Source organism: Netta rufina (genome assembly GCF_964035555.1).
Source record: "Netta rufina genome assembly, chromosome: 21".
Lineage (NCBI taxonomy): Eukaryota > Metazoa > Chordata > Aves > Anseriformes > Anatidae > Netta > Netta rufina.
In genome coordinates, this window is record NC_140145.1 from 4,590,755 (window position 1) to 4,614,720 (window position 23,966).

The 23,966-nt window shown below is 50.5% G+C and overlaps 3 protein-coding genes across 3 annotated transcripts; 2 read left to right on the forward strand and 1 right to left on the reverse strand.

Moving 5' to 3' along the window:
* Nucleotides 1–4,679: 4,679 nt before the first annotated feature.
* MIS12 (MIS12 kinetochore complex component) lies at nucleotides 4,680–5,325 on the reverse strand (the record flags this gene model as incomplete). The annotated part of the gene is made up of 1 exon (XM_084299652.1): nucleotides 4,680–5,325. One exon carries the CDS (start codon nucleotides 5,323–5,325, stop codon nucleotides 4,699–4,701), a length of 627 nt encoding a protein of 208 aa, XP_084155778.1. The 3' UTR covers nucleotides 4,680–4,698.
* Nucleotides 5,326–5,645: 320 nt separating this feature from the next.
* DERL2 (derlin 2) lies at nucleotides 5,646–11,103 on the forward strand. Its single transcript, XM_084299984.1, has 7 exons — nucleotides 5,646–5,767; nucleotides 5,985–6,050; nucleotides 6,334–6,407; nucleotides 6,852–6,945; nucleotides 7,473–7,668; nucleotides 8,253–8,343; nucleotides 10,167–11,103. Exons 1-7 carry the CDS (start codon nucleotides 5,675–5,677, stop codon nucleotides 10,270–10,272), a joined length of 720 nt encoding a protein of 239 aa, XP_084156110.1. The 5' UTR covers nucleotides 5,646–5,674; the 3' UTR covers nucleotides 10,273–11,103.
* Nucleotides 11,104–11,932: 829 nt separating this feature from the next.
* Nucleotides 11,933–22,781, forward strand: DHX33 (DEAH-box helicase 33). Its single transcript, XM_084299366.1, has 12 exons — nucleotides 11,933–12,061; nucleotides 12,580–12,740; nucleotides 13,465–13,692; nucleotides 14,372–14,542; nucleotides 15,478–15,663; nucleotides 16,298–16,409; nucleotides 16,769–16,928; nucleotides 17,698–17,786; nucleotides 18,334–18,461; nucleotides 19,027–19,230; nucleotides 19,985–20,071; nucleotides 21,398–22,781. The coding sequence occupies exons 1-12, from the start codon at nucleotides 11,941–11,943 to the stop codon at nucleotides 21,704–21,706; spliced, it is 1,956 nt and encodes a 651-aa protein (XP_084155492.1). The 5' UTR covers nucleotides 11,933–11,940; the 3' UTR covers nucleotides 21,707–22,781.
* The last annotated feature ends 1,185 nt before the right edge of the window (nucleotides 22,782–23,966 follow it).

Sequence of the window (23,966 nt, forward strand, 5' to 3'; positions counted from 1 at the left end):
ATGCACGAGTGACAACTCGTGGCACTTTGGAGGCTGCCTCAACCAGGGGATTGCAGTGACAGCCCCGAGAAAGCAGCGTGGGGAACCGTGGTGCATGTGTGCAGTCAGCCCTGCAGCAGGAGCATGGCTCGAGCCGGGGAGCAGAGAACCTGGGCTCATAGCTAGCCCCTGGGAGGATTTTTCAAGGTGTGGGCAGGGCTCAGGGGCGCTGGCTGTGGCACAGCCTGGGCAGCCTGAGGCCTGCGGCCACCTCCAGGCACGAGGGAAACAAAATCACCCGCAGCACCACGCGTGTGCTGTCTTTTTTTTTTTCCAGTGCCTTGAGATACAAGAAGCAATCTGCACGGCAGCTGGGTTTTCTGGACAGCCAAGTGCCACAAACGTCTCTGCCATGTTCCCGTTGCTGTAACACGGAGGGTGGGTAAGGCCAGGTGTGGCCCACACTGGTGGCATCAGCAGTGTCCTAATCCACGCTGCGGATTAGAGACACGCTGGGGTTTGAAAGAGGAGAGCTCAGTGGGAAGCTGGCGCTGAGGAAGCGGTGCAGGGCGCTGCTGCGGGTCCAGCCGGGGATGGGACCTGCCTGGGGCATCACTGGGGGTTGTGGCACTGTCCTTAATGCAGAGAGAGGTTGGGGTTGGGTTTTTTTGGCCATGGACACCATGGCAGGTTTGTGTATCTTCTCCATGCATGTCCCTGTGGTACGTGCTGGGCAGCCTGGCTGTGCGAGTTAAATGGATTATTTATGGTGCTCAGCACCTCTGCCGGGGATTTCCAGGAACAGAGCCCACATCTTTGCTGTTTTCACCATCATTCTGCTTGGTGTGGCTGTCCTGCTGCAATGAAAGGGGGTCCTGCTGCAGTAACTGGGGGTCCTGCTGCAGTAACTGGGGGTCCTGCTTCAGGAGAGGCGATCTCAGTGGTGTGGGGCGGTGCTGGCAGAGGAAGGGCAGGAGCTGGGTGAACGGGAAGGCGTCTGCCAAGGAAGGAGGGCTGCAGGCGGTGGTGTGGAGCCCTGCCACGTCTAGCAGGGCGTCTGGAGGCTGGTAACGGATGATTTCCTGTGTATATTTAACCTGCTCTGGGTACCAAACTTCCCCCCCTTACCAGGGCGTGCGTGCTGTGGTGTTTGCTGAGACGCCCAGGCCCTCAGGTAGTGACTGCAGGCATTGGTAGCACGCCAAGTGTTCCAAAAACCTCTGTAAATTCAAGCAAAAAGACAATCTGGGACCTTTCAGGATGTAATTCCGATCCTCTGTGCCGTAACCTCGCTGCTGTGCACCTGGTTCATACGCCTGGTCTGTTGGTGTTTGAGTCTCTCCTTCCCCTCGCTGTTAACTCCTTGGCTCTGTCCGTGCTCCGCTCTGACTCCAGCATGAGGTCAGCACCCCGATGGCGCGTGGCCGTCACACTGTAAATATGTACCATGAATAGAGAGGCTATTTTTTGCATGCTTTTGTACTCTAGAACCAAGAAGAAACTGACAATAAAGGCTGTAGAAAGGAGGCTCGGTGTGCGCGTGGTTCCTGAGGGGGCAGCGCGCGGGCGGCTGCTGCTCTCTGGCGTTAGAGGCCTCTCGGCAGCTGCAGGGCAGAGCTGCCCCCAGCCCTCCTCCTGCTCCTCTCCGGCCTTGTCCCCTCCCTGGATGGAGTTGTTTTGCCTCAGGTGTTCACTTCCAGCGCCTCCTGCCACGTGCTCTGCAGAAGAGCAGGGCTCTGCCAGTACTATTCTGCCTGGAGAGACCCAACGGCTAATTGTAAGCACGGTAATTTATCGGTCTGTAAATTGGCAGCACCTCATGAGCCTGAACGTAAAAGGATGCGAGTCACAAGTTGGGCGTAATGAGCTGACCTGCACGGGTTTGATCAAGTTTTGTCCGTGTGCCGCGATGCCCTGGGCTGCGTTTGCCTTCCTGATGCCTTCGCAGCCAGGTCCCAGCGAGCTGCACAGGACGAACCGTGACAGAAAATGCGTCGTGCCCCACCTGCAGGGGCTCCTCGCTCGGGCTGCACGCTGCAGGCTCCGCTCCCTGTCCCCACGGCTGGTGACAGGAGCAGGGAGACCAAAACTTCCCAGCCAGGACACGTCCCCGCTGCTCCTCGGCAAGCAAAACCCGCTGGTTATTATGGAAACTTCGCAAAAACCTTACGTGCAACCAGGGACGTAGCCAGCACCACCTTCTAGATGCAGCCCTAATTAAAAAAAATACAATAAAATCAGGGGTTGTGTGGATTTTATAAGCCACGTGTGTTGATGTCTCCCATAGGGGTGTGTTTTCGGACACGTCCAGTCTCTGCGCTCTCGTTACGGGCCAGGCCCTCCCCGGGGTGGCAGCGAGGATGGCTGCAGCTCTCCCCAAACCAGGGGACGCGCTGCTTCGCTCCTTTGTGCTCGAGGCAGCCACGGACCAGCCCTTTAAACTTTTATCCCCATTTTTCCCCCAGTTGGGTTTTCTAGCGTGTTTCCAGCACACCAAAGCCCGAGGGAGCAGCTGAAGGGCTGAAACCAGCTTGGGGCAGGGGCGTGCGGGGCTGCGGCCATCGCGACCGGCCAGAGGAGGTAAGGGCTGTGCCGGGGATGTGGTGTGGGGTCGGGGGTGTGGTGTGGGATCGGGGACGCGCCTTGGGAAGCAGAAATGCCCCGTGATGGGGACAGGTGTGAGAGAACGACACCAAGACCCCATTAACACACAAGGATTTCGGCTGCTGTCCAGGCCCCTCTGCTGCATCGGCTCCCCCGTCCTCTCCTTGCTGCACTCTGTTAATTTTAGGGTCTCGCTGGGGACTTGGTCGGGGTTTAATCGGGGCAGGGTAACGGCCTGAAAGCCGCTCCTCCTCGTTTTCTCTCAGATTGTGTTTCCAAATGGCTTGTCCGAGTGGTAAATTATAACATCATGCCTACGACTGTGTTCGTTAAGAACTGACTTCTCCCCCAGCACTGTGCCAGATACTAATTATTCGAAATTCAGGTGACACGAGAGAATAATAATCGGAGTAGCAGGAAGAATGACAGGCTGGGGCCATGCAGAGCAGGGCAACGGGGGAGTTTCCTTTCTGCAGGGAAACGAGAGGAGAGAAAATCCCCGATGGCAGGCACGAGGAGCACAGCCTGTCCGTGGAGAGGGCTCCCCGTGCCCACTGCCCCCAGACCAGTGCAGGTCACCAAGGGGCCCGCACACCTCGCGCAGCTCCAGCCTGCCACAAGCCGCTTGTCAAAGCCCTCTCCTTGGGGTTTGTGCTGCTCCCCACCCACCAAGCTGCCTCCAAGGCTTCCCTCTGGCAAAGGCTGCTTAACCTCGCTCCCCTTCCCTGTTGTTTAACCATGGGGAAAAAAAAGAAGAGCTGACAAGTGAAAGCCTTCCCTTTGTTCCCACGTTTTTTAAGGATTTTTTTCTTCGCCTAGAGTACAGCAGAGCAGGGGAAAGCTGCTCATCGTTTCCTTTTCTAAAGCAATTCCCAGGGAGGTCCTGCGGCCTAGCAGCAAGCGCCAGGAGCCGCGGGCACCGAGCTCTGACCGAGTTTCTTTGCTCGAGTGAATCGGACGCTTGGCCGCTAACGCGATCCGAACGCGCGTTTTGTGCGCCCCATTTCATTTACTGCCTTCAGGAGGAAGCCAGGGAGGGCGAGCAGTGCAGCCACGCAGAGACCCCATCACCCCATTCGTCCTCTCTGCTCTGGGTCTTGATTTTGTTCCGGCAGCGGGACCTTCTCAGGGCTGCTTGGGAGCAGGGCTGCTCTCGCTTGTCCCAGGCCGGCCAAAACCCAGGAGAACATTTGGCAGAGCGGGGGCTCGCCATGGTCACTGCAGGGTGTGGGGGCGCATCCTGCGGGCAGCTCCTCCTCATCCCATTTGTCCCTTCAGCCCTGCTGCAGGATGGGGACAAGGAGGGATCGTTCTCCTTTTTTCCCCCCTTTGCACCTCGCTGCAAAGAATTTCCCCGTCCCATGCATGTGGGACCTCGCTGCACAGGGACCTCGCTGCCGATGTTTCCACCTCAAGATATTTACACCAGGAGGAGGGGTTGGTGTGCGTGCATGCAGAGGATCCCAGCCCATTACCTCAGGATGGCAGCAGGTAAGATGACTTGTTTGGGATGCAGAAAGCTTTTGTTAAAATGTGGAAATTAAAAATAAATAAATAAATAAAAAATCTGATGTCATTGTAGGGAGCAGAAAGGGAAAGGCGTCTGCAGAGGGGTGTGGGGGTGGTGCTGCCAGAGCCCGATGTGCCCGGGGCCTGTCCTTGGGCTGTCCCAGCTCGGTGCCCTTCACCTTTCACATCAGATCTTTACCTGAACAGCTGTCAGCTGCAAATCACGCTTAGGCATTCTTATGGCTGCATTTATTTATTTTTTAGTAAATATTAAAGTAAACAAATGCTACATTGTGTTCAAAGTTAACATTAAGGCCGCGAAGATACCCTCTGTCAAGTCATCCCACCAAAAATTCATTTTCAGTCACTACTTTCAGAGCTACACTTGGCAGAAAACCAAGGCTTCGTTCTGCTCCCTACTCCCATACTTGCCAAGTCGGCACACACTGACAGAGGTGAGCAGAAGCACAGCAGCTTTCAGTCCAGGTGCTGGCAGGATCAGAGGAGCGAAGGCATCGGGGCAATGCTTGCAGGAAGCTAAGCCGCTATCATTACAGGCGAGCTGTCTGCATGCTTTTTGCCTCCTTTTCAGAGCATCCATCCCAGTCACTCGTCTCCCCTCTTTATCTTCTTGCTTTTCTCCTTGACCTCTTTCAGCACGTCCTGCAGCTTCTTCGAGTTCTGCGTCAGGAAGGTGAAGCTCTCCCTGACGTTGCTGGTGCCGTGCTCCCGGCAGGTGTTCTCCAGCCCCTCAAACCACTGCAGGATCCTCTCCAGCTCGGCCTGGACGGCCTTCTGCTCCTGCAGCTCGGCTCGCAGCGCCTGCCCGGCGGCCGCCTCGGCCCTGCACCGCTGCTGCAGGTGAGAGGTCTCGTCCTGGAGCGCCTGGAACTGCTCCCGGCTGTAGGGGTACTGCCGGTGCACCCTGTCCTCGGGCAGCAGCACGTGCGGGGGGATGCTGAGCACCAGCTGCAGCAGCACCTCCTCCATCTTGCCGAAGAGCTGGTCGAAGTGCTCCTTCATGAAGCGCAGGAACTTCTCCGTGCTCTTCCTGACGTCCAGGCGGCTCACCCTGCCGCCCGGCGAGGCCTCCAGCTTCTTCAGCACCACGCCCTCCACCACCGCCATCATCTCCAGCAGGTAGTCCTGGAACGCCAGGTAGATGCGCAGCATGCAGGTCTGCGGCGTGAACCCGAAGAACTGCGCCTCGTAGGCCATGGGGCTGACCGACATGGCGCCGGGGGGCCGCGAGGGGCCCTGAGGGGGCTCTGAGGGGAGCCTGAGGGGCCGCGGGCGGCTCCGCCGGGCGCTGAGGGGCTCTGAGGGACGCCTCAGGCGCCGCTTCCCGCCTCGCTCGGCTCCCTCAGCTGCCCGGCCAATCAGCGAGCAGCACCCGGCCGCGCCGCCCAATCCCCGCCCGCTGCGGCTCTCCTGGGCGGGAAAGGCGGGGACGGGGCGGGCGGGCTCGGGGCTCGGCCAATGAGGGCGCGGCGCGAGGAGGTTGGGGGGAAAAGGGGGAGGAGAGGGGTGAAGGGGCGGGGCCGGAAGCGGAAGTGGCGGCGGCGGGGCGGGGGGCGCCAAGATGGCGTACCAGACGTTCCGGCAGGAGTACCTGCAGGTGCCGCCCGTCACGCGGGCCTACACCACGGCCTGCGTGCTCACCACCGCCGCCGTGGTGCGTGGGGCCGGGGGGGTCTCTGAGGGGGCTGGGGGGGCCGTGAGGGGTCCCTGAGGGGCCCCTGAGGGGTGGGGCGGGCCCTGAGGGGGCTATGAGGGGCCCTGAGGGGGCTGTGAGGGGAGTGGGGGGGCTGTGGGGGCTCTGTGGGTCTCTGTGGGGGCCGTGTCAGCTTCCCGGGGCGCTCACTGCGCCTCTCTCTGCTCTTCCCTTGCAGCAGCTGGAGCTGATCACGCCCTTCCAGCTGTATTTCAACCCCGAGCTCATATTTAAGCACTTTCAGGTGAGCGTTCCCTGGGGGGGGGGGTGGGGCAGGGGGTTAAAGGTGCCCGTTGGTCCGGGTCATCTGCTGGGGGATGGAGCCTCACAAACCACGCTGGCTCCTCCTGTCAGAGGTGTACGTTAAAAACTAAAAACCCTAATGAAGAGAGATCAGTGGATGGGAGCCCGAGCCTTAATCTCATTTACTGTAAAGAATTTTTCAGTTGCACCATTACTTTTCTTTCTATTTAGGATGTAAAAATGAGATGTCACGTCTAAATGCCTTGTTTCTGTCTTGTTTCCAGGTATGGAGGTTAATCACAAACTACTTATTCTTTGGACCAGTTGGCTTTAATTTTTTATTTAACATGATCTTTTTGTATCCTTCATCGGGTTTGTGTCCTCTCCTTAGAAAGCACAGCTCCGGAGTGTAGCTGTGTCACTGTACGTGCAGGTAGCCAAAGACTCTGTTCTGCTCCACCGTGGAATTGCCGGGAGCTCAGCACTGCTGACATCACCCGTGTCATGGACATCAGCAACATCTCTGTAACTTGCCAAGAGGCCTGCCACTTATTTCTGTAGCGTCAAGGCTTTGTTGTACAAGCCTGATCCTTCATGGGTTTTGCAGCGAGTTGGCTCTGAAACTCGGAATTTTCTCCCCTGTAACATTTTACTCCTGGGTCTGATCTCTCTGCTGAGGTGCCCAGACTGAGCCAACCAATGGACTAAGTTGATGCCTGAGCTTAGGTGCGTGTTTTGCATAATTGAAACCTTCTCTCTTTAAATTCACTTGCTCGCAAATTTTCCTGACCGGTGACTTCAGATACCGTTACTGCCGAATGCTTGAAGAAGGCTCTTTCCGAGGTCGGACGGCAGATTTTGTATTTATGTTCCTTTTTGGAGGACTTTTAATGACTGTATCCTTCCTGGTTTTATTCCAAGCTACTTCAGGAAATCTACCACGCTGTTAATTTCTCTTAGTTCTCAGATGACAGCATGTTTGTCTTGTAGCTTGCGGAACATTAGTACTTGTTAAAGTGTTTTTTAATGCTTATTGGCTGTCATTTAATTTAATTAACATTTAATGCTCTTAATTACTGGGCTGGTCCTTTACCTTCTGCTGTTCAGCACAAATTGCAGAAATGAGATCCTCAGAGGAGGGCGCTGCTCAAGTGCGTAATCATGCCCGGGTTACCTAAGCAATGCTATTGCTTCACTGATTTCACGCTAAGCTCTATTTTAAAGAGATTATTCATGCTGTGGGCACTGAATCCTGATTTAAGTGTTGAATTTGACCATAGATCCAATTTACTTGAACCTGGGAATGTAGATGGGGGGGGAATTGTATGGAAAATGTGGGATTACAGGTCAAGCTGATGAATTCTTTCTGTGCTTGACTTGAGAACAACGACTTGGTGAACTGTTTCCTTTAACCACCCCTCAGCTTTTTGGCCTGTTTGTAAACCTGGTGTTCTTGGGCCAGGCGTTCACGATAATGCTGGTGTACGTCTGGAGCCGCAGGAACCCCTACGTCCGCATGAACTTCTTTGGTCTGCTCATTTTCCAAGCCCCGTTTCTACCGTGGGTATTGATGGGCTTTTCACTGCTTTTGGGGAACTCCATCATCGTGGATCTTCTGGGTAAGGAGTTGTTCAGTCACAAGGATCTGGTCCTGCCGATGCTTTACATGAAACAAGGAGCTTAGGGAAAAAACCTGGGACTAAATGCTTTCTCGTGGCTTAGCATTAGTCTGATGTAATATTAAGGTATTTATACCAGGCTTCTCTGATTTCTAAACGTTGCAGCACTTTTTTTTTTTGTAACAAGGATTAAAAGAGCTTCTGAGGCTTTGGCTCCTTATTGCTAGGAATCAGTGAAGTCTTACGCTGAAGGAATAATATCAGCGCAGGTAACATCAGCACAGATGCATAATCTAATTATTGATGTGAGACTTTTGGTATAGAACCTCTTATAATTGCTGGTCTTAATAACTCTATCAACACCTTAATGTCACTATGTTTTACAGTGACAGCTGCTTTCCTTGTGGAAGTTAAGCTTATCATCTGATGTCAACGTGCTTCCGTGTTTTTTGTGTTTCTATATTTTAATATTTTCTGTGAAGGAATCAGTGGTTTTTTGTTTATTTTTCCTGAAGACTCTTGTGAAGCTCTTGTAAGTCATAAAGAAGCACTGGAGAAATAACCGTTTGGTATTTCTTTATTAGGCATTGCAGTTGGGCATATATATTTTTTCTTAGAGGATGTCTTTCCCAACCAGCCTGGTGGAGGAAGGCTCCTGAGAACACCATCTGTCCTGTAAGTACTGGTTTCTCATTTGGAACGGGTATAAAACAGGGCTGGCGTGAAAGCTCTTCATAATTCAGTCCAGCTGACTCCTGGTAAAGAAGGCAGCTTGAGACAGAATTGCGGAATGATGCACTCGCTGTTTTATTTATCTCCTGTTGCCAAACAAAGGAGGGGATGGCGTACAGGCGTGTAGGTGGCTGGTAACCTGAGGGGAAGGGCTGAAGGGTTCCTGTAACCTCCGATGTCTTTGGTAACACTCGGTAGGCTTTGCTGAGCTCTGCCTCTTGGTGGCACCAAAGATGCGTCTCACTGGGCTGTGAGGAGCAAGTCCAGTTAGGTATGAGCAGGGCGATTGTTAAATGTGATGTAGCTGATGTTTGCTGTCTGTAAATCAACCTCCTTTTGCAACCTTTGCAGAAGGTGTCGGTGTTTATAGCACTGAGCACTGCTCAGCGAGGGTAGCTGACACCAGAAGGCGGGGTCTGTGAGGCTCTTGGAATGGAGCTGAGCTGATTCTCTTCTCAGTAATTAAAGTGCCATATTTAGGCTCATTTAACTGATTGGTCGAGTGCACGTGCAGGGAGAGTTCCTTGTTCAGCAGGGCTTTGCCTTCAGCAGCTGTTCGGGGCGATCATGCAGCAGTAGCTGTCCTGGAACAGCTGCGCCGGTCTCTTTTGGTAGCTCTGCGCTCCTCTTGGCTGGCCTGAGCAGCCGCAGGCTGTGCCTGGTGCAGGCTGCCTGCCCGTAAATGCAGCCTCAGGAAAATGAGGAGCCCAACTGCAGGTGTGTAACGGGGGAATGCTTGAGGTTTATATTTTTCCCATATTCACACCCAGCTGTGTGCAGGAGGAATCGCCAAGCTGCCAGAGCAGTGCATGCTGCCTCGGTGGCTTTCTTCCTCTGTGGAAAAAGTGCCACCCTGCTCTCAGGCTGCTGGTTAAATCCCTTTATGTGTGTGTTCAGAAGGCTGCTCATTACTCGCCTGGGTCCAGATTTGTGGACTTTTTTCCCAGATTCATTAATTTTCTTTGATGTGTCAGCTGTAATCCTCTAATACTCTTGGTATTTTCCATTTTCCCCACTCTGAAAATACCTCTAAAATGGCCTGTCACTCCTGTGAAGAGAAATAATCCCCTCAGCTACTCTAAGGACTGTCTTAAACATTACTTTTCAGATGTCTTGGATATAATAGCTGTTCTTATGCAGCCTGTGATTTTTTTTTTCTTGGTTTGGTTTCAAAGCACCCACTACACTGTTGTTTCTGGACAAAAAAAATAAATAAATGAAGAGAGGAAGGAATATGAAACTAGTTTTGATGGTTAAAATAACATACAAGATAAAGCATGAATATTATGTTTTTGTAAATTGGAAACTCCTGGTCTCTAACGCTGTCTCAAACATACAATATTCTGTGGATTTCAAGTCTGCCTGTCAATGCCTGCGTCCTGTCTGTGAAATTGAGATAATACCGACCAGTTTTGACTCTTACTTTGTCTGCCTCTTAAGGCATAAAGAGCACTTCAATATTCTGTTCATGTTTTTCTGTCTTAGCCAGTCTTGAGAAAACATTCTAGCTGGATGAAATTCTGCCTTACACTGGAGATGGAAGTTTTAACTTCCAGTTAAATCTCATCAGTCTCGGTTGATTTAGCCACATAATTCTAGACCTCCTTCCAGATGGCTCCTAATTGGAGGGCACGTGTGACTTGGGTATAAATCAGCGGTGCTCTGGCAGGCAGCTTCTGAGGGAGGGCAGCGTACGCGTGTAGAATTTGAGCAGTCTGGATTTTATTGTGAAATGTGTGTTCTAAAGAAAAAAATATATTTTCCAGGAAAGCGATATTTGATACGCCAGAAGATGATCCTAATTACAACCCCTTGCCAGAAGAACGGCCGGGAGGATTTGCGTGGGGAGAAGGTCAACGCCTTGGAGGCTAGCAGGGGGCTGTGCCAAACCCCAGCGACAGCTGGCAGAGACTGACTGACCTGACGTTCTGTACCGGGGAGTCCCTCGTTCCCCGTTGTGGAAAGAACACTTTTCAACAGCTCTATGGTTTTGAATACAAGCACTTTATGAAATGGCAGTCTAATCCAAGACGCTTCCAGGCTACCAGTGTCTTCCCTTGTCGGGGAATTTATTGTGCTGGTAATGCAAATATTAATCCAGTGGAGCCAAAAAAACTAAAACTGGAAACCATTTCCTGTCAACTTCAGTTAACAAGACCATGAGTACTTGTTTGAAGTGATTTCTAAAGCATTTTTTCAAGTTATTTGATACAGGAAACTATATGGGAAACTTTGCAGGGGACAAAAACAAAACAAAACATATTTTTTAACTTTTTTATTCTTGGATAAAACAGCTACAAGATGGTTGGAAGTGTAAGTCCCTGTTTCAATGGCAAAAGTTTCTTAGTCCGGGATGCTAACGTCTCCAGCCTTGTTTGAGTTGTAAGAAATACAGCATTCAGCATAAAGCATACAGGCTTTTTATTTTGCCAGTTATTTCTGGAACGTGCCTCTCTGTGAACACACTTGCAGGCTGAGACTACATTTTGATGGTTTTCCCCCAAAGACTGTGTGTTCTGATAACCAGGTCTGAGTCTTACTGGTTTGTCTAAAGAGGTAGTTCTACAAAATCCAGCCCTGCCTCACACCTGCACACTTCCAGCAGTCATTTTATCACTTGGAGCACTAGGGAAGAGAGCTTGTCTGGAGTTGGAACTGCTCAAATATCTCAGATGATGAGTTGAATAAAATGTCTTGTGGATGCTTTTTTGTTACTCTTGTATGATAATCCTGTAGTCTTGAGGCAGATAGTAAGAAAGCAGAGGTGGAAAACCAGGCCCCTGAAGAGAACATTAATGCAAGCTTTCCCCAGAAGTGCCTCTATGAACTGCCAAGACAAAGGATTGTTCATTCAGTGTGTTCAATGTGTAGTCCCTGTATGAAGCTTGTGGTAGGAGCATCTGTCCACTGTGAGTCGGTGACAATAAGTGAGATCTAGCTTGGAGCTGTGCTGAGTTATAAATGCCTCTTTGAGGAGCCTCACGGGGCATTCAGAGCACAGGTCAGCTCGTGGGGTCCATTCACTCTTAGACTTGGCTGTCCTGAGTAGCTGTGATCATATTGGGACAGATGGAAATATGAGTTTGATCTGCAGCTTCCAAATGCAGGAGGAGAGGCTCCCCCTTTACACCTGATCTTGGTTAGTTGCAGATTTTTGCTGTTCTTGCTTTTAAGAACGAGGTTAGGGCTGTTTGTAGTGCCGGAGAGCGATGGTGGGGTCGTGTGAGGAGATGCTTTGCCTGCAGGCGGGCTGTTAGGGCACACAAAACCAGGAGTGCTTTGTCCCTGGATTCTCCATTAAAGCTCACGGATACACGAGGGAGCGTTGAGGTTGGTTTGTTCCTAAACAGACCTTAAACTCTCCAGAATTACACCATTTCGGGCACCGTGTCCGGCTGCTGTGGGGGCAGTGCCCCGACCCGCCCCCCCCCCCCGCTCATTTACCTCAGAGCAGCGGACTACAGCTCCCACAATGCCCCGCGCCGCACCACGTGACCCCTCCCTTCTCCCTCCCCTCCCTGCCGGCCCCGCGGCCCCGCCATGCTGCCCGCCGCCCCCCCCGGGCCGGGCCTGGCCCCCGCCCGCCGCTCGCTGCCCATCTGCAGGGCCCGGGCCGCGCTGCTCGGCCAGCTGAGGGGCCTGCACAGCGCCGTGCTCATCGGTGGGGGCCGGGGTGGGGCCGGGGGGCCTTGGGGAGGGCGTGGAGGGGGTGTGTGGGGGGCTAAAGGGGCTGTGGGGGGGGCTGAGGGGGTGTGTGAGGGGCTGGGGCGCTGCCTCAGGGCTCGGGAGGGCAGAGGGTGCCAAGCCCTAACTCGCTGGTGCTGTGACAGCCTTAAATTGTCATTAGTTACCGCTTTGATTTGATTACGGGTTTGCTTTGGGAGCTGCTGGTGAGGGGCGAGGACAGGCGCACAGACACAGTGCTCTCTGATCACCTCAGGCACCCCACAGACCGCGGTGTGGGGCGTGCTCTGTAACCCGGGGGGCTGGGGAGAGCCTGGGTGAAATAACGAGATCTGGGCAGGGGGCGAGGCGTTGGATTCCTCCCCTGCCCTGCTGCTGCTTTTCTGTAGGATCCACTTGCCTTCTCCCCATGCTGAAACACCTAAAAGTTAACCCAAAAGTTGAACTGGGACCTCTTGTTTGATGGACAATCTCTATTCGTTTGGTGTTCCTCAGGAGAAACAGGCTCCGGGAAGACCACCCAGATCCCTCAGTACCTCTACGAAGCAGGAATCGGCCGCCAAGGCGTCATCGCGGTGACACAGCCCCGCAGAGTGGCTGCCATCTCCTTGGCCACCCGAGTCTCGGATGAGAAGAGGACGGAGCTGGGGAAGCTGGTGGGTGCCCTCCCGGGGGCTGTAGAGGGCTGCTTTGGCACTGAAGTGTCATAAATGGTGTGGGTGTGATAAAAATGCTAGAGACATGGGGCTAGTAGGTAGTCTTTGTGTAATAATATGCTTGAATGAAAAAAAAAGAAGCTTCTTGCCTGCTTCTGTGGCTCAAGGGAACCTGTATTTGATTTCAGTATTTTACTCCTTGGTTACTATCTGTGTTCCTCTACTTGAAAAAAAAACTGGTTAGTGAATAAAACAAATAGAAAAACTGCATTCCCCTCCTAGGCCTTCTCTCCTATTGCTCCCTGTGCCAAAATTCAAGGAGAGCAAAGTGCTGGATCCATTCAGATCTGTGGGAGAGAGGAGGAGGAGGAGGAGGACTTCCTCTAAATAAAAGCGTTCGGAGAGCATGCAGCAGTTCCTAGCGGGGGGAGGAAAGAGAGAAAACGTGGAGCGTTTATGATGAACTTCCAGTTGGGAAAAAGCTCACTGGTGTAATAAGTGGCTGGGGTGCGGTGTTGGGACCCTCCTTTGGGTGGAGTGTTAGATTTACCAGACAAACTGCTCACAGTCTGCGGATGCGCTGTAGGCTTTCTGAAATTCTCCCACAGTTCTGGCTTGGCTGATGTGTTGACCAGAACACTTTGTGGTCCTGCTGTGAGGTACAACAGCAGTGAGAAACGTAAATCCCGTTGTGTTTATGCTTCTGTTATGGTTGCTTCGTTAGGTGGGCTACACGGTGCGCTTCGATGACCTGACGTCTGATGAGACAAAAATCAAGTTCTTAACGGACGGGATGCTGCTGCGCGAGGCCATCGGGGATCCTCTGCTGCGCAAGTACAGCGTCGTCATCCTGGACGAGGCCCACGAGAGGACAATCCACACGGATGTGCTCTTTGGAGTGGTGAAAGCCGCCCAAAAGAAACGAAAGGAATTGGGCAAACTGCCACTAAAAGTATGTTTGGCTGGGATGGCAGCGAGAGGCGGGGATGGGGCTTGGCCTCTGCGCTCTGAGTAGCTGCTGGGCTTTTCCATTGTGCTTGAAATTTCAGTCTTGAATATCTTCTGGTTCTTTTAAATCCAAATAGTTTAGAGTGGCCAACTCATGATGTGTTCCTGAGAGTGCCCTGGGTACAGGACCTTTCTGTTATCACAGCTGTATGACATGGTTATACTGGGGAGGAAGGTTGCACGTGTGTCAGGTCATGATTTGGAGCAAGCAGATGTTTTTTATCTAATGAAGATGGGTGCAAGTACACAATGAAGCGTGTGAGTGCGTGTTGGCTTTGATGAGGAAGGCATATAAGGGACTTTGTAGGTTCCCAGTACAATTTCTTTCAAAAGACTCTTGTGCAGCCCAGCATTCTGGGTGCTCAGCTCTCTTTATTAAATGTCAGAAGAGAATTTTAACATGACTCCACTCGTTTTATCGTACCAAAACGTTACACTTGTGTCATACCAAAGCTGATGGCTGTAACATGGAAAAATGGCTCTCTTCTGTCCCAAACTCTGTGCTTCTGCTGTTCTGAGCCTGTAGCACAGTCTCAGGAAGCTGGCTTTTGGTTAGTCCTCGACTGCTAAATGTTCTGCTGGGTCCGAGCTGCAGCGCTAACCCATTTTTGCTCTTATTGTAGGTGATCGTCATGTCGGCTACGATGGATGTTGACCAGTTCTCCCAGTACTTCAACGGAGCTCCCGTTCTCTATTTAGAGGGCAGGCAGCATCCCATTCAGGTCTTTTACACCAAACAGCCTCAGAGCGATTACCTCCAAGCAGCACTGGTGTCAGTCTTCCAGATCCACCAGGTACGGGGTTCTCGTCGAGTTTGTGCCTCCCTGGCGCTGTGGGGGCTCGCAGGTTGCTGTGCCAGAGGCACTGAGGTGTCCCTGAGAGGCTTGGGCTTGCTGCTGCTAAATCAGAGGTGTCCCTAAGGTGGGTGTGGGTCTTCTAGAGCTGCCCCGACCACAGAGTGAATGTGGGAGATGGAGAGAAGCCCTCACATCAGCAGAAAACATGGCAAGTGGGTGTACAAATGCACAAAAAGATGTAACCTGTAGTTTTGTGTCAGTTATAAAGAGCCTTGGGTTGTGGAGGGAAATTCGGGCGTAAACTAGCAGTGGCATGAAGACAATCCTAACTTACTGGCAAATTCCAATTTACTGCACGTACAGAGCAAGCAGGGATGTATTAAAATGACAACTCATAGGCATTTTGTGATGGGGTGTTTGAACACAAAACTGCCAGGTAGGCAGTTAGATCGTTTAATCAATCTGTTTATTACCCTGCGTCTAGTGCTTTGAAGGTGATCTTGGTAGGATTCTGGGGCTTGTACATCAAGGCTGGAGTTGAAAGCAGACTGCTGTGCAAAGCTCTCTGATGTTCGTTCCTGCCTAATACCTACCTGTTCCTCTCACCTGAGCTTTCTGTCTTGTGCCTGGTGGCCCTACCCCTTGCATGTCCTGGACAGTTATTTAATGAAATAGATGTGTGAATATGAGTGATTCCTCCATCCTGTTAAGACAGAACCCTGCAAAATGCTGTTCCCTTTGCCTCTGATGAATCCTTTGGGATCTCAAGGCTGATCCGCAGCTCACACATTCTGTGTCTTTCCTTTCTTCTGTACGTGCTTCAATGACCTGCTCTCTGGCCATCTTGGCAGACTTGCTGTCAGTACAACCTCCGTTCTCCCTCCCTCTCCAATCTGCTGTAACTTCTCACTTGCTTTTTCCTCTGGCTCCAGGAAGCACCCTCCTCTCAGGACATCCTCGTGTTTCTGACTGGTCAGGAAGAGATTGAAGCGATGACCAAAACCTGTCGAGACATTTCCAAGCACCTCCCTGATGGCTGCCCGCAGATGACGGTGATGCCTCTTTATGCTTCTCTGCCCTACTCTCAACAGCTCCGAGTCTTTCAGCCTGCCCCCAAGGTGAGGCAATGTGATGGGTTAACAGGGTGAGTTTATTTGCTTGCATGATTGTTTACTTCAGGCCGAATGGTTCCAGTGTGATATAAGGCAATGCAACTGGGGTGGTGTTAACAGAGGCGTACAGTAACTTGTCTGGGATTATGAAAAGAGGGAATGATTAAGGAGAGGAAAAAAGGGGCAGAGGAATTGAAATTTGCCCCATTTCATATGACTTCATATCGCATAAAAAGCTGTGGCAATTAATATGCCAGCCAAATGCTAAGAAAGCTAAACACCTGGGCGTATTTGGCAGGACCATAAGAAGAGGAAACTTGTGGCCTTGGGCCTTTTGTTTCCCATTCAGATTCTCTGCTTGTGCAATAAATTAAACCAAAATGTTGTAAAGATGTATTTGATACCTGTTCTCCTGTTTGGTGTGCTTTGTTGCAAGACTTGTAGGTGCATGTTTTAAAAACTGATTAGGAACTAGTGGTTATCTTAATTTACAAGAGCTGGCATAGCAAACATGATGTGTGTTTATAGCATGCTATCGTGATACGGAGGCTTGACCCACACTGGCTGAAACTGGTGGAATCTCCCATGGCAGTTAGCCAGAGATGGCTTTTGACTGGCTTTAGTTTGTTCTTCCTCGTAGGGCTGCCGCAAAGTGATCCTCTCCACCAACATTGCAGAGACCTCCATCACCATTTCGGGAATAAAATATGTTGTGGACACAGGCATGGTCAAAGCAAAGAAGTACAACCCTGGTGAGGAACAATGCAGAGATTGTTTGCAGTTTTGTGGAAGTTGTTTGAGGCAATGTGCCCCACTGGCAGCTGATATAAAGCACCCTCTGCACTGTCTAAATTAACATCCCAGGTGTTAGATGGCTGTTTTTGTGGAGTACCAGCCACGTGGGGGTAAATTCTATCAAATATGAATCTTCTCTTCACAGACACAGTGCATGATAATGAGCTTTGCTTCAGGGTGCTACATCAATAAAAGTTTGAGCAGCAGTTGTATGGGAGACTCCTGGGATGTTCTGTTGTTAATTCCACAAGGTTGTGTTTTTTCAGAGCCCTGTGTTATGCAAATGTTGACTGAAATAATTCTTTTCCACACTCAGAAATTGGTCTGGAAGTGTTGGCAGTCCAGCGGGTGTCCAAGGCCCAGGCCTGGCAACGAACAGGGAGAGCAGGGCGGGAGGACAGCGGGATCTGTTACCGGCTCTACACAGAGGACGAGTTTGAGAAATTTGACAAAATGACAGTACCCGAGATACAGAGGTGAGAACGTGGTGGTAAAATTACTAATATCAAAGATTTGAGAGGTCTGGCTGGGAAGTTGTTAATTTCAACCAAAGCTGGCAGTCTGATTATTCATCCCCTACTTCCCAGTGAAGATAGTGCTGGGTGTGCCACTCCTGCAGGCTCCACCAGGAGTCATCTCCATGTTGTCAAATCAGGCCGTTAACAGGCTGATTGAGTCCATCTCCAGGTGGGTACTTGATCTTATTAACGTATAAATTATTATCTGGAGTCCATCCTGCCAAAGGAATGCACACCTGGCTTTGCTAACATTAGAATTATTTCCCTTGCTGCTTTCATTTGAAGCAATATTTAAGTCTGGTCTTCATAGTCATCAAGAGAGAACACAGGGGCAGAGGGGGGGGATGCTGCCTGAGTGTTCTCTCACTACAATCATAGGTAATAAACCTTCTGTCTGAGCTGTCCTAAATTGTGCTTGTTTGACATTACGTGGTTGGAGTCCTGATATTCCCTGACAAACAGAACCCTGATGCTGTCCCACTTCTTGCCACACCTCTTCTCTGTACTGCTACAGATGGAGCTGTGTAAAAACTCAACAGCAAAACTGGGTCTAGGGGATGGCTGTTCAGGAAGTCAGGCTTCACCAGCCAGCTTTGGACTGGTCTCTGTAAAGTTACAGCACAGATCTGAACAGATCTGAGGATTCTGTTCTTTCTCTCCTTATTTTTTTCCTTCACTCTTCTTTGCCTGTAAACTGAGATATCTCCGTTGTTTTTTGCCCGTGCAGGTGTAACCTGGCCAGCGTGATGCTTCAGCTCCTGGCTTTGAGAATTCCCAATGTACTCACCTTTGACTTCATGTCCAAACCATCTCCTGGTAAGTGCTTATAAAAGCGGTTTTGGAAAAAATGAGTCACTGAGGGATTGCTTAAAAGTAACATCTTTGTGCCAGCCTGAGAAGATGGAGTGTGGAAGGCCAGGGCTGTGAAAAGGGAGCTGTCTGTCTCTGTGCATCTGCTCCTGGTGGTCCCAAAATCTTGATTCATTCATCACTTGTGCTCAGTCTCATCAGAGCAGCCATGGTTATGGCAGAGTTGGAGAGCCCAGCCTGCAAACAGAGCAGGGAGCAGTTTTGGATCATAAAGGACTTGGCCTTGACTGCCAGGGAAAGCCATAGAGAATCTCACAGGGCCTCTGCTCAAAGCTGCAGACAGCAGCTTTAGGTCTGCCTCTGTTCTTGCTACTTAAATAGGAAGAGGTGATTGTTCTGCTGGATCACTGGGGTGCTCATGTCTCTAAACTGATAAACTGAAAGTGCTCGTCCCTCTGCTCAGGGGAAAAGGGTGGTGATGGTAGCTGCTGATCCCTCTGGATGGCACTGGCAGGGATGTGATCTCACAGCCTGAACCTTCATGTTCTGACAGATGCTATTCAAGCAGCAATCGAGCAGCTGGACCTGCTGGGGGCTGTGGAGCGAAAGGAAGATCAGCTTGTCCTGACTCCCATGGGAAAGAAGATGGCTGCCTTCCCGCTGGAGCCAAAGTTCTCAAAAGTAACACTGCAGAAAACCCAGCTCACTTTGATTTCGTGTGCTTCTCCCAGTACCATTAGCATTTCTCTTTCAAACCCCTAAAACGAGGTCTAGAATTTGGGGCGACTGCAGCTGTACTGGTGTATTTGAGGTGCATTAATGAGCACAGCTTTCTTTACAGCAGCTGTGCTGGTTTGCCTGTCATTTGTTGCTTACATAAAGGAGATTTTTAAAAGCTATTTTATTTCCTTTGGCACCTCTGAAGCTGAAACAAGGTCAGTTCTCTTGCAGTTTCCGGGATTGCTGGTAGCACTGTTTGACAGTTTCATGAAGTGTCTGATTCTGTCGTGGGTTTTAGTCACAGTGTTTGTACTGAATCTGAGCTGGCTGGTCTCAAAAAAGAGCATGACAATTTCTGTTAAAGGTGCTTGGCAGGCCCCGAAGAAGACTTACAGTTGTCCCTAGGTCCAAATGTTTATGGAATTGCCTTAAACGGTGCTTGGTAAAGTTCTTTTGGCTGTCAGTGAGCAGAAGAGTGCCCATCTGGGGTGCATTTGGTCAATCAGTTTTCTTCTGTGGTTTGCAGACCATCCTCCTGGCCCCGAAGTTCCACTGCACAGAAGAGATTCTGACCATCATAGCGCTGTATTCAGTGGACAGTGTCCTTTACAACCCCCCAGCCCGGCGGGAAGAAGTGCAGTCTGTCAGGAAGAAATTCATCTCCAGTGAGGGCGATCATCTTACCCTGCTCAACGTGTACAGGGCCTTCAAAAACGTCAGTGGCAACAAGGTAGGGTGCTCTGAGGTGCTGTCAGGGGTCGTGGCGGTGAGGGGTTCTTTTGGCATGCAGCAGTGACAGCTGCATCCTTCAGAGCTGATACAAAATGCATCCTTCCAAAGCACCTGCGAGAAGGAAGCTCTCGCTCGTACTTTACAGTTGAGTAGTGGGAGAAAGCTGTTTGGGCACCTTCTTTCCCCAGAAGGCTGCAGCAGATCTGATTATCAGAGTTGTGTGAGACCCGTTCTGTACTCACAGAACTGGATTTCTTCCTTGCCTGCTTACAGCTGGAAACAGGAGGGAATGAGAGAGCATCATGACTGATAAATACCTGAACATACCCCTGTCATTGCACAAACACTGACTATATTTAGAAACAGATGCTGATTTATCCTGCTCTATAAACTTCTTAGTTTGATTTCTAGATCTGTAGGCTAGCACACCCCATTCTGTGCAACATCTGCTACTCTTGGATAATTTGTTTTCACCACCTGTGGGATATCAAGTGCTGGTTTGCAGCACACGGTGACCTTGCAGAGCAGCCCTTACTAGGAAGAGAAACAGGAGTCAGTCTCTTGGTGCTGTGGGAAGGAGTGCAGACAAAGGGAGGTAGTCAGGGGTGGAAGTCTGACAAGGAAATGGGTTAGCAGCTTTTTTTCTGGGAGAGTCCATGTTTGGAGGATTCTGCTTTGCCTGAAGTCCAAAGTCTGTTGTTGTTCTTGGGTGAAGAAATGGCTCCTCCTAACTCCTTGTGCTTCTGCTGCAGGAATGGTGCAAAGAGAACTTTGTCAACAGCAGGAACATGATGCTTGTGTCAGACATCAGAGCTCAGCTCAGGGACATCTGTGTAAAGGTAACTTGTTGCCATACTGTGTTTGCCTGTTTCATCTGTTTGTATCCTTCTCTTTGTCCCCAAACTGATTTCTCGGTGCGCCAAGTCCCAGAAGCAAGAAAACATGGTGGTATTTTCAGTTTCTCGTGGGTAGTCATGTAGAAGTCCTGACTGTGCAGCTGTGCCCCAAAATCTTGGAGCTGCAGGGCTCAGAGTGCCGAGGAGAGGTGAAAGGAGAAGCGGAGCTCTGGGAAAGCTTCTCAGAGGGTGGTTATTCCTCATGAATTTTGCTGCTGTAACGTGACTGGGCTGTGCTGTGTGCGCCCCTGAGTGATGCTGGGCTCTGCAGCCGCCACTGACTGGCTTCTCCATGGAGTCAGGCAGTCGGGGTAGCAGCCCGTCGCACGCCAGCACCGTTCCTGCCAGCCACACAGCACAAGGCACAGCGTGGGAGCTGCCGCTGGGTGCTCACAGTCTGGATGTGAAGTGGGAGCTGCCATTCAGCACCCCTGTCCTGCTGCAGATGCTGTTTGGCCTGAAACTCGCTTTTAGAGGCGGAGAGTCTCGACCTGTTTTGTGATTCATCTCTCTGCTATTAGCCTGGATTAGCTTAATGTCTACCTGAGCTGAATTCCCAGCGGGCCCTTTGTATTTCACACCCCAGCTGAATTTATGACACAGTCTCACCTGATCTCAGGAGCCCATTAGAACAGGGCTGTGCTTCCCCACGAGGGTGCCCATACACGTTTGCTTACTCGTCAGCACAAGCACGCTCTGCGAGAATAACTCCCAGCTGGAGTCCTGGGCAAGCAGATCCGTACGGGAAGCGAGAGCAAGTAATGCTTGGCAGCGAGCATTTCCTTGCACTATAGCTGTGCAGGTGGCAAAGGTCCCTGCAGCACACGATGCCATGGCCTCCAGCTCTCCTCCAAGCTGCCGAGGAGGGAGGGAGGACTTTTGGGGCAGGTTGGATGGGCCCAGTAGCTTTGGAGGGTTAGGAGCACTCAGACCTTGCCAAGGCTGCTGTTTCTCTGCAGAGCATGGATGCCGGCCCAGAGGGAGCAGCAGGCACAGCCTGTCCTCTCCACGCAGCGCTTCTGGGCAGAAAGGGTTCTCTGAAAGCCTGCGGGTGAGGTTAGGGCAGCACCTCAGCTAGCTCTGTGGGATCTGGATCCCCTCTGTCTGGGTTGAAGCCTTCAGAAGGAGTATCGGGAAGTGATGCATAAGCTGGAGCTGGAGCCCCAGCTTGCTGGCTGGCTCTGCTGGGTGTGATGTGAGGGGTCCCTGAGCCCAGGCTGCTCTGTGAGGCGTTACCAGCCACCTTCTCTCTCTCCTGCTGCTGACCAGCTCTCGATCCCAATGGAGTCCTCCCGCGGGGACACCGGGAACATCCGCCGCTGCCTGGCTCACAGCCTCTTCATGAACGCCGCCGAGCTGCAGCCGGATGGCACTTACAGCACCGTGGACTCTCACCAGCTGGTGGCCATCCACCCCTCCTCCGTGCTCTTCCACTGCAAGCCAGCCTGCGTGGTGTACAACGGGCTGCTTCACACCAACAAGTGCTACATGCGGGACCTGTGCGTGGTGGACGCAGACTGGCTGTACGACGCGGCGCCCGACTACTTCCGCAGGAGGCTGAGAACGGCCAAGAACTGAGCTGGGGGTCTGGGACCACCAGGCGTGCACCGTTTTTAGGCTCACCCTATAAGACTGTTTCTCGTTTTGTAATGAATGTACAGGAACGGTAGAGCTTGGCCTTGCCAATCAGGTAAAAGCCTTCGAGGAAAATGGCTTCTCTGTGAGAGCCAGACCTCACGAGTTTCTGTGGTTTAGAACAATCGTCCTTTTCACAGTTAATCTGTGAGAGGAGAATGCAGTGTGTACTCTGTGCGTGTGTGTACATGCGTTTGATAAATCCCTACTGCAGGGGGCAGAAAGGGGAGCTGTTTTCAGACCCCTGTTTTTAACACTTACTGACATTTAACAGGTTGTATAAGAGGAAATGAAATCCTAAGAGCTCTTCTGAGCAGACTGGGTATTTTTTGACGATTGTGCTTGTATCTTTAGCAGGTTTTATTGCCAAAAAAAAAGGAGAAAATTTTAAATGTCTACTTTTAAATCCCTATATATAGGGGGAAAAATGACGTTTTTTCCTTTTACTATTTCTAGAAGGGAGGTGCTACTGTCTTACCTCATCACACATCTTTCTGCCCATGTCATGTTCACCACCTATTTGGGATTGTGTGAAGGCCACTAATGAGGATAGACCCCAGAGAGGTCTTCACTGTTTATTTCTAAGCCTTGGAGGGGCTGTCCAGCCACCTGTGCATTGGACGTCCTCTTTGTTCTCCCCTTTGCTGTTGGGGCAGGTGATTCCTCAGCAGACACTTCTGTCTTGACTCGCTCTTGTCCATTTGCTTCTAGCTTTGGAGTTGGCTCCCTGTCCACAGTAGCTAATCAGGCCAATTTGAGGCAAATTCAGCAAAACAAGAACGAAAATGTGGTTTAGAGACTGGACTTCATTAAAAGCCCTTGATTCAGCAAACATTTCTGTCTTCTGCTCAGGCTCCAGTGCTTCTCCCCTCTTCAAGCTCCCTTAGAAGTTTGGAGCATGGTATTGTCAACAATCATAGTTCTGCCATTAGTACCTCTTATTTGTATTTTCTTCCATATCCTTTTGGCATCTACCTTTTTTTTTTTTTTTTTTTTTTTTTTTTTCAGTTGTAGAAAACTGACAATATGAAACTTGTTGCTTAATTCTAGAATTTAAGATCTAGAACCACTCCAAAGGGCAAACTTCCTCTTTAATCTGAGGGAAAGTGTTTGTGTTATATTCTCACTGTGTGCTGTTGTGGGATAAAAAGTAAATTGTTTTTAAAGGATATACTTGTAGAATGACCTCTCTGGGAGAGGTAATTTACAGTTTCAACAGAGTCTGTTGATATAGCTTGTTAATTTATGCAGATTTTTGGATGAGTTGAACTAAAGAAGATTAAGTGTCTGAAGGGATGGGGGAGGAAACTTCTGTACATGCAGTGTCATTTTGTACTATAGGGGGATTAGTTCATGCAGGCTATGATAGGATTTTCTTCTGACTAAAGTGGTGGTTAGTCCTTGTATCCCTCAAATATCAAATATACAAGCTCATGACATATTAATGGGGCTGCGCAGGGATGCAGTCATATTGGCTATTATATTGGCAAGCCCTTGTCAGTATTTTTCTGGGGAAAGCTGCTGGCTTTGCTTGTGATCTGCAGGGACAAACTGCATTTTGCATGTCATGGTATGTCCTTCTGGTTACATACATCACGGTCACACAGTACCTTGTAATATGCCTTCTCTTTGGTCTCCCAGTATGGACCTGCCTTGGTTGTTTCTTTAAAAGCCGGGACAAATACCTCTTTTTAAAACTGGAATTTGAGTTGTGCTGATCTTCAAATTGTCTCCCAAAGTGGTAGTTAACTAAGTAGGTACCTGGCGTACCTGGAGTGTCTCGGCTCAGCCTGCTCCTGGAGAGGGTGATACTGAATGTATGCAGTATTGTTCTTTGGTACTTAAAAAAAAAAAAAAAAAAAAAAAAAGACTGTGGGACACAGACAACACTTGTCTCTTTTGTGTGCATGACACTTTGGGTTGGGATTTCAGGAGTAAGCTGTTACTTCAGTTGTAACTCACACAAACTGCAGGGAATTATCAAAGCACTCTATCTATTCCATGGTTTTACAGACTTCGCATCTCTACGGAAAGTGGAGTAAAAGCACATTTTGTTTGGACAGTCTTAATTAAACAGCCTGAGGGAGGGGATGGGAGTTGACTTAGAAGTAACTGGTTTGTATATTTTTCCCTTAATAAAGAGTGATGGCAAAAATCCAGGTCCCGGGAGTGTTTTGTGAGGCGGGGGGAAGGTGCTTGCCTA